Raw genomic sequence first — 10,342 nt, forward strand, 5'->3', positions numbered from 1 at the left:
TGCACATCCCTGGGCACTATGGGTAATTTAGGATCACCAATACACCCTAACCTGCACATCCCTGGGCACTATGGGTAATTTAGGATCACCAATACACCCTAACCTGCACATCCCTGGGCACTATGGGTAATTTAGGATCACCAATACACCCTAACCTGCACATCCCTGGGCACTATGGGTAATTTAGGATCACCAATACACCCTAACCTGCACATCCCTGGGCACTATGGGTAATTTAGGATCACCAATACACCCTAACCTGCACATCCCTGGGCACTATGGGTAATTTAGGATCACCAATACACCCTAACCTGCACATCCCTGGGCACTATGGGTAATTTAGGATCACCAATACACCCTAACCTGCACATCCCTGGGCACTATGGGTAATTTAGCATGACCAGCTATCCTTAGTAGCCACACAAGCAGACAACAAGCAACATGAATTTTCCTGGGACAACACTACTATCATAGGGCAAGCCAGACAGAGAACAGCCAGGGAATTCCTAGAGGCATGGCATTCATCCACAAACTCCATCAACAAACACATCGACCTGGACCCAATATACCAACCACTACAGCGGACAGCTGAAACTGACAACCGGAAGCGGCAGGGACAGACCACTATAAACACCGGAGGAAACATCAAAGAAGCGCTTCGCAGGAGGCTCCCAAGCACTGATGATGTCGCCTAGCCAGGGGACGAAATGTTTGCAACAAAAACTTCCAGCTCGGCGGACAGAACCACAACAGAATATGTAGTCAGATGCTCATTCTAAATTCACAAAGAATGTGAATGGTCTGATTCAATATCTGTTGCAAGGGAGAGAAGTGGAGTTGATGGTTAGGGAGCAGAGTTCATGGTGATGGCTGACGACACCAGCCTTAATCTTCCCACTATTTACATAAAGGAAATTTTTTTAGACTGTACTGAATGTCAGTCAAGCAACCTGATAACTTACAGTTGATGGGAGGTAATTAAGAGAGGTGATGGTAAGGGAGATGCTGAGTGTTATCATGTGAAGACTGACATTGTGTCTCTAGTTGTTGCTGATGGACAGTAAGTAGATGCACAATAAGAGAGGGTGAAGATTAGATCCTTGTGGCATTCCAGAGATAACAGTGTTGGAGAGAAGCTATTGTAAATGATTCTCTGGCTATGATGGGATAGATGAAACTAAATAAGTTCTACCCAGCTAGATGATAGTGAGGAAGTATCAGAGGACAATATATGGTGTGATTAACTGTATCAAAGACTGCAGGCAGGCTGAGAAGGACAGGACAGAAGTTTACCTTTGTTATAGTCACCCTTCCTGGCTATCATTTCTGGATTGGTATGTCACCTGCTATGCCACATCATGATCCAGGAGTTAAATTGCAGCACTATTATCCAGATGTCATTAGCAGCAAGTTGTGAATCAAATTAAAATAGTAATCTAGTTTGAAAATTTGAGCAATATTGGCAAACGTGTACTCCCCTTTTTAAAAATGACTTATCTTCCAAATTCATACTGCTGTTTGAGAATTGGGGTCACACCCATGATTCCTAATGTGTGGATCAATGGATAAAATTCCCTACCAGCATGAAATTAGGAAAAGCAGCCCTGCAACATATACAGAATTTAAAAGATTTAAGTAATCATTTTTTCATTGCACTGAAAATGTTGAAATTCAACTTTAACAAGGATGAAAAGAAGAACACGTTCAGAACATACTTTGTGTTTTTCAATCCTTTGCCCCTACTCCAATTTAATTTCACTTTCATTGGTTCTTAACATTGTAAGAACCAATGAGGAGAAAGCTGACAAAGCTCCATTTGCTAGTTTGTGTTGGTTTGAGGTCAGTCCTGCATTTGCCTTTAGAATGGCTCCAATAAGATTTGAATGCCAAATACAGTTTACCATTCAGTAACAGTAAGAAATTGTCTTCATCTGGCTGGAGATGGTTTTGGGAAGCACCTCAATAGACCAATTTTTTTCTGCACTCCAAGTCAAGTCTGCTTCTCCGGGATTGACAAAACTCAACAATTAAAATTTCCTGCAATTCCTTTAAGGACTAGCTGGGTGGAACGGTCTGTTTCCATGCTATATGACTCTCTGATTCTATGACTCTATCCAGTGGAAAATATTCATATTTCATTAGTGTATAATTAAAATGTATTGTCTGATTATCTAAGTATCCAGTTGCCATGCATGAAGTACTATCCCTATTCAATGAACAAAAATAAGCAAAAAATCAGCAATAAAAGCCAATAATGGGCATAATAAGATACATTAACAGATGATGTATAGCTGGACAGTGGATAAAACATTGTCATTAATTGTTCTCCTTTCCTTTCTCTTATGCATCAGCTCCCACAGGCTAAAAAGGTAACGTTTTAATTCCATTCCAGTTGATCTCATATATTCATTTCTGCCAGTATCACTGTCAGTTCAATCTTATTTAATTGTGTTAGTATGATCGAGTTATCCCAGTCAACTACAGAAAGATCAAATAGCTACTTATATAAATATGACTAAAATTTTAATCAACCTTTTAGGAAAATGTAACTACCAAAATAGGTCACTGTAAAAATAACTACAATAACTTAAGTCTAATACAGGCATAGAAATCTTTTAACCTAGGAATCCAACCCTTCTTGCACCACTCAGCTAAAGCATTTCAATAAGGCTTCTGCTACCAATCTTCTCTATTTATAACAGTACAGGCTCAGTTGAATAGTTCTGGTTTCTCTCTGTAAAAAATATTAAAATCTATAAAATGTCCTCTAAAGGTTTTGAACATATATGGCTTACATACAGTCATCAACTTTCTCAATCTTGATGCAAGGAATCATATGTATCAAATAGATATTCATGTATGCATCATAAACCCTTGCCTTTCCATAAGGATGATAGATAACTTTTAAGAGCAAGTGAGTTCAATTTTTTTGACTGATATCAAGAAGGTTCACATCACACTTTTTTTATCAATACAATAATTAACATCAAATTTTGCAGATCTCATTACATATTGAGGAATGATAGTTGGATGCACAAACTGTAGTGCAGTAGAGAGTGATACACCATTCTTGAAAAACATGGAGACATGCATGACACAATAGTTGCTAACTAGATTCTAACAATATAACATTCCTCTTTCTTTAAAAATATGTCATGCTTCATATCAGTATCATGAGTGTAATCTTCAGTTTTGCACACTGAGTGTGTTGTCAGGCCTAAAAGATTAGATTAGATTAGATTAGATTAGATTAGATTAGATTAGATTACTTACAATGTGGAAACAGGCCCTTCGGCCCAACAAGCCCACACCGACCCACCGAAGCGTAACCCACCCATTCCCGTACATTTACCCCTTTACCGAACACTACGGGCAATTTAGCATGGCCAATTCACCTGACGTGCACATCTTTGGACTGCGGGAGGAAGTTATTTTTGCTTGAGGATGGGTCAGGTTATCTTGCAAGATTATGTGTTTTGATTCCTTTCTAGTTGATCTCATATACTCATTTATGCCAGTGTCACTATCAGTTTAATCTTGTTTCATTGTGTCAGTGTCATCAAGTTATCTCAATCAACTACAGAAAGATCAAAAGACTATTTATATGAGTATGAGTGAAATGTGTTATCCAGGTGAAGCAGCATTTCACCTGTACCTCCTCTAATCTCGTGTATTGTATTTGTTGCACCCTATGTGGCCTACTCTACATTGGAGAGACCAAATGCAGACTGGGTGACCGCTTTGCAGAACATCTCTGGTCTGTGTGCACACAGGACCCTGATCTTCCCGTAGATGGTCATTTTAACACAGCATCCTGCTCACATACCCATATGTCTGTCTTCAGCAAGCTGCAGTTTTTCAGCGTATCATAGCGTAAACTGGAGGAACAACATCTCATCTTCAAACTAGGCTCAGCCTTCTTCACGTAAATATTGAGTTCAACGCCTTTATGTTGTGAACCAATTCCTATTTCTTCCCTTTCTTTTAGCTTGTTATCATGTTCTCCCCTCTCCCCACTCACTGTCTTTTGAAGTCTGGCAAGAGACACACCATTATTCTGCCATTCTCACATTCTGATCACTTAATCTCAACTACCTACATCTTTTCTCCATCAGCACCCTACACCCAGCTCCACCCCTCCCAAACTAAAGAATAAATGCTGCCCCTTCCAAACTTCACTTCAGCGCTGATGAAGTCATCTACACTTGAAATGTTAGTTTGTTCTCTCTCCATGGATGCTGTCTGACCAGCTGTGATCTCCAGCATCTTTGTTTTCAGTACAGATTCCAACACATGCAGTAATTTGTTCCTGCAAGATTGTGTTTCTTAGCTCTTGAACAAGTAGAATATGAAATCTTATAGGACAGGTGGACAGGAAGTTCTTATCCAGTCTGGACCTTCCGGGGTCAAATTTTGAGGTGCTATATTTTACAAGTATGTCATTCTCTTCTAGCCAAAGCCAGAATTCAGCCTGTGTTCAACTGTACCCACCCAGAGATATCTGAGACCAAGTGAACAGTGGCTCCAGGGTTAATCAACATTCCACTAAATGTACTCTAGAAGTTTGGCAACAGGGGAAGGGATGTTCTCTTTCTTAAAGATAGCAGCAGGAGGCCATCTCAACTGACAAAAAGCCAAACTGGACCAAGGTAGCAGTATAGGACAATGTCTGTGGGCAGTACAAGAGAATCTACCTTCTGTGCTGAGACAGGGTGAATGATCAAGTACTCTCTGACAGCATATGCCCTACTTATTGAAAAGTCATGCTCAGCAGCATACAGCATTATAAGTTTGACATTGCAGAAGACAGTCAAACATGAGATTGGGTGGCAGGTATCTCTATCAGATGCCTCATATACACAGTGTATATATTACTTAATTGTCATATGAGCACAAAGGATGACAGCTGTGGTTGATTGAGATCAATCATCTGAGCCCAGAACATCACTGCAAGCTCCTCAGGATACAGTTTTATGCATAAGCATCTGAAGATGCTTCATCATTGACCTTCCTTCCATCATAATGATCAGAAATAGGTATGTTCGCCATGATTCGCACCATTCATGACTCCTCAGATACTGGAACAGTCCATGTTCAAACGTAACAAGACCTGGACAATATCCAGACTTGGATTGACAGTGGCATGTAACATTTGTTCTACGCAAGCGCCAAGCAATGAACATCTCCAACAAGAGAAAATCTAACCATCATCTTTTTGATTTTCAATGCATTACCACCGCTGATGGTAATATCACCATCCTGGGGTTAACCATTGACCAGAAATCACACTGGACAAGTCATACAAATGCTGTGGCTCCAAGTACAGATAAGAGGCAATGAATCCTGTAGGGGTAACTCACCTTGTGATTTCCCAGTACTTCCCAACATCTGCAAGGCACAAGTAAGGAGCAAGATGGAATACTCCCCACTCAAGAAGCTTGCACATTATCCAGGATAAGAAAGTGTGCTTCACTGGCAGCACAAACATTCACTACCTCCACCACCAATGCGCAGTAGCACCAGTGTATACTTTTTACAAGATTCACTGCAGAAATTCACTGAAACTCCTTAAACAGCACCTTCCAAACAGAAAAACCACTATATCATAGAAGGACAAAGGCGGCAGATAAATGGGAATGCTATCTCCTGCAAATTCCTCTCCAAGCTTCACAGTATCTAGATTTGGAGATATATCGCTACTTTTTCACAGTCACTGTGTCAAAATCCTGAAATTCCCTCCATAACACCTTTGTGGGTAAACCTACACCATACAGACTGGAGTGTTTCAAAAAGACAACTCATTACCACCTTTGCAAAAGCTGTTAGAATTGGGCAATAAATGCTGGTCCAGCCAGCCAAGACCATATCTCCTGAATAAAGAAAAAGACACGAGAGCTGATAGATGTTCCAGGGTTTAGATTAAAAGGAAAACGTGATCGAGAACATCCAATAGGTCTTGCACCATGAATTTTTGAACTCTGAGTACTTACACATCTGGTTTCACATCTGGTGTTCAGCAACTGATTGAATGGAATGAAGACACTGGACTGATTGTCATGAGGTGAGCCAGGTAGACATCATAGAATATGACTTCCCTAATTGGGGCTATTAATCTGGTCTAACCAAGGAGCCCGGACTGACAGATAAAAACAGGAATATCAGACATCTAGCTCATCCTGAGAGCTCGCTCTGAGGGAGCTGGATCAGTGCCAAAGAGTCTCCACATGAAACTAAGGGTGACTTGAAGATGGGATATTGCCCTCTGTGAAATTAATTCAGTGGCGATGAGAATGGGAGACGTGCCTGAAGAAATTTGCTCACAACAGTCATCTGTCAGTTGGGGTAAGCATTTCTGGCATCATGTCATTATTTGGGAAGCTTGATGAGTGCAGTCCTGCCATCAAAGATGAGGCACAGTATGTGCAAAGAATATGTTTTTTTTCTGGGCTAATGACATTGAGACAGATAGAGTCATAGAGGTGGACAGCACATAAACAGACCCTTCAGTCCAACCCGTCCATGCCGACCAGATATCCCACCCCAATCTAGTCCCACCTGCCAGCACCTAGCCCATATCCCTCCAAACTCTTCCTACTCATATACCTATCCAGATGCTTTTTAAATGTTGCAATTGTACCAGCCTCCACCACTTCCTCTGGCAGCCCATTCCACACACGCACTACTCTCTGCGTGATAAAGTTGCCCCTTAAGTCTCTTTTACATCTTTCCCCCCTCACCCTAAACCTCTGCCCTCTATTTCTGGACTCCCCCACCCCAGGGAAAAGACCATGTCTATTTATCCTATCCATTGTCTCTCATGATTTTATAAACCTCTATAAGGTCACCACTCAGCCTCTAACGCTCCAGGGAAAACTGCCCTAGCCTATTCAGCCTCTCCCTATAGCTCAAATCCTTCAAACCTGGAACATCCTTGTAAATCTTTTCTAAACACTTTCAAGTTTCATGACGTCCTTCCGATAGGAAGGAAACAAGAATTGCACTCGGTATTCCAAAAGTGACCTAACCGATGTCCTGTACAGCTGCAACATGACCTCCCAACTCCTGTACTCAATACTCTGATCAATAAAGAAAAGCATACCAAACGCCTTCTACACTATCCTATCTACCATTTTCAAGGAGTTATGAACCTGCACTCCAAGGTCTCTTTGTTCAGCAAAACTCCCTAGGACCTTACCATTTAAGTGTATAAGTCCTGCTAAGACTTGCTTTTCTGAAATGCAGCATTTCACATTTATCTAAATTAAACTCTATCTTCAAAGTTTGTGAGAAGATTTGTAGCTCGGGTGCTCATTGTTGTGGTTCTGTTCGCCGAGCTGGGAATTTGTGTTGCAGACGTTTCGTCCCCTGTCTAGGTGACATCCTCAGTGCTTGGGAGCCACCTGTGAAGCGCATCTGTGATGTTTCCTCCGGCATTTATAGTGATTTGTACCTGCAGCTTCCAGTTGTCAGTTCCAGCTGTCCGCTGCAGTGGCCGGTATATTGGGTCCAGGTCGATGTGCTTATTGATTGAATCTGTGGATGAGTGCCATGCCTCTAGGAATTCCCTGGCTGTTCTCTGTTTGTCCTATAATAGTAGCGTTGTCCCTACTGTTGGGACAACACTACTATTATAGGACAAGCCAAACAGAGAACAGCCAAGGAGTTCCTAAAGGCATGGCACTCATCCACAGATTCAATCAATAAGCACATCGACCTGGACCCAATATACCGGCCACTGCAGCGGACAGCTAGAACTGACAACCGGAAGCGGCAGGTACAAATCACTATAAATGCCGGAGGAAACATCACAGAAGCGCTTCACAGGAGGTTCCCAAGCATTGAGGATGTCACCTAGACAGGGGACGAACGTCTGCAACACAAATTCCCAGTTCGGCAAACAGAACCACAATAAACTCTATCTGCCCTCCTCAGCCCATTGGCCTATCTGGTCAAGATCCCATTGTAATCTGAGGTAACTTTATTCGCTGTCTGCTACACCTCCAATTTTGTTGTCATCTGCAAACTTACTAACTGTATCTCCTAAGTTCATATCCAAATCATTTATATATGTGATGAAAAGCGATGGACCCAGCACCGATCCTTGTGATACTCCACTGGTCACAGGCCTCCAATCTGAAAAGTGTTCCTCCACTGCAACTTTCTGTCTTCTATCTTTGAGCCAGTTCTGTATCCAAATAGCTAGTTCTCCCTGTATTCTGTGAGATCTAACCTTGCTAATCAGTTTCCCATGGGGAATCTTGTTGAATGCCTTACTGAAGTCCATATTCATCACGTCTAAGGCTTTGCCCTCATCAATCCTCTTTGTCACTTCTTCAAAAAACTCAGTCAAGTTTGTGAGATATGATTTCCCATGAACAAAGCCATGCTGGCTATCCCTAATCAGTCCTTGCCTTTCCAAATACATGTACATCCTGTCCCTCAGGATTCCCGCCACCAACTTGCCCACCACCGACGTCAGGCTCACTGGTCTATAGTTCCCTGGCTTATTACCACCTTTCTTAAATAGTGGCACCATGTTAGCCAACATCCAGTCTTCTGGCACCTCAGCTGTGACTATCAATGATACAAATATCTCAGCAAGAGGACCAGCGATCACATCTCTAGCTTCCTACAGAGCTCTAGGGTACACCTGATCAGGTCCTGGTCATGACTAATTCTCTTGACAACATGTGGACCCTCTGACTTTTTGGTTATTAGGAGCCCACTCTTCCCTGAGGCACCAGACACTAAAACCTTTAAAGAGTTGATCGATTTAGTTAAGTAATATTACAACCCCAAGCCTCCTGTAATTCTGAGACTTGGCAATTTGAGAATCAGTGTTATCCATATCGAGATTTTTGACCAGGTTCAAACAACTCACAGAGGCATGTGATTTTCGATTAACCCTTAATGGGATGCTGAGCAACTAATTTGTATGCAGGATAAATGGGGTAATTATGCAAAAGAGCGTTCGAGCTGAAGCCGAACTGGACTTCAAACAGGAACTGCAACTGGCTTCATCATTGGAAAATGTGGCAAGTGGAGCATATGAGTTGTAGGGTATTCTGATGGAATTGGACACCGTTGCCAGTCTGACTCAGCTTTGGGGAACACCACTTGGATGAAGGTAATTTCCTCGCCTCACTCAGGACATATCCTAAACAAAAGGACTCTAGGTCTGCCTACAGTAAAACCCCAAGACAAAGCCAAGCCTTGGCCAAATGGTTAAAGTTTTCTTCAGGATCCAGGCCGGTAAGCCATTGTAGTTGCTGTCAGTACGCAGATTCATGACAGCAAAAGAGTCCCACTAGACCTCAAATTGAATAAGGGAATTCATAGGCTGGGTATCCTGGAGAGTACACACTCTGGAAAATGCACCTACATCTAGTTTGGAACAGTTCAATTGTTTAGCAACATCCAAAACAGAATCCAAATCATTACCTTTCACATGTCTCAATGTCATTAGCCCAGAATAAACATATAGTTAAATGGTCGCCCGATTCTAATGGAGGTTGACACTGACATGGCCATTTCAGTGTTCATTGAACCAGTCTTTAACAGAATTTGCTCTGAACGGCAACCCTTAAGTTTGTGCAAGATGTTGATTAGACCGATAACCTATACTGGGGGATCTTTACAGATTAAGGAATCAAATTTGTTTCCGGTCTCTTATGAAAAGCAGATTGTTCAGTTGCCACTGATTGTAGTAAAAGGTTCAGGCCCGAGCTTGATGGGTCGAAATTGGTTGAGAAAGATTAACCTAGATTGGCTCAACATTTTTCAATTTATAAAAAATGGCTGCCTGAGTGAAGTCTTAATTAAATACCCAGACATTTTTCAGGAAAGATCCAGTCGTGGCAAAACTGAAACAGCTGGTAGAGATGGGGGAAACCAAAGGGCCATCACAACCAGAACTGAAACCATTTTGGACCTGGAGAGACCAGATCACAGTAGAGGACAGCATCTTATAATGAGGAGCAAAAGTGATTGTCCCAAACAAAGGTCACCACCAGATACTGGCTAAATTCCACCAGGGTTACCCAGAACATAGAACATAGTAAAATACAGCGCAGGTACAGGCACTTTGGCCCTCGATGTTGCGCCGATCCAAGCCCACCTAACCTACACTAGCCCACTATCCTCCTTATGCCTATCCAATGCCCGTTTAAATGCCCATAAAGAGGGAGAGTCCACCACTGCTACTGGTAGGGCATTCCATGAACTCACGACTCAGTGAGTAAAGAATCTACCCCTAACATCTGTCCTATACCTACCACCCCTTAATTTAAAGCTATGCCCCCTCGTACTAGCTGACTCCATACGTGGAAAGAGGTTCTCATGG

The 10,342-nt window shown here is 42.1% G+C and overlaps 1 protein-coding gene across 1 annotated transcript in view; it reads left to right on the forward strand.

The window, feature by feature from the left end:
- Positions 1–10,342, forward strand: part of cacna2d3a (calcium channel, voltage-dependent, alpha 2/delta subunit 3a) — a 645,952-nt gene that overhangs the window by 294,623 nt on the left and 340,987 nt on the right. Inside the window, exon 13 of the mRNA XM_043708636.1 lies at positions 2,352–2,369. Within this exon, the coding sequence (XP_043564571.1) occupies positions 2,352–2,369 (18 nt within the window). The remainder of the gene's footprint in view (positions 1–2,351; positions 2,370–10,342) is intronic.

Source organism: Chiloscyllium plagiosum, chromosome 18, assembly GCF_004010195.1.
Source record: "Chiloscyllium plagiosum isolate BGI_BamShark_2017 chromosome 18, ASM401019v2, whole genome shotgun sequence".
NCBI classification, from domain to species: domain Eukaryota; kingdom Metazoa; phylum Chordata; class Chondrichthyes; order Orectolobiformes; family Hemiscylliidae; genus Chiloscyllium; species Chiloscyllium plagiosum.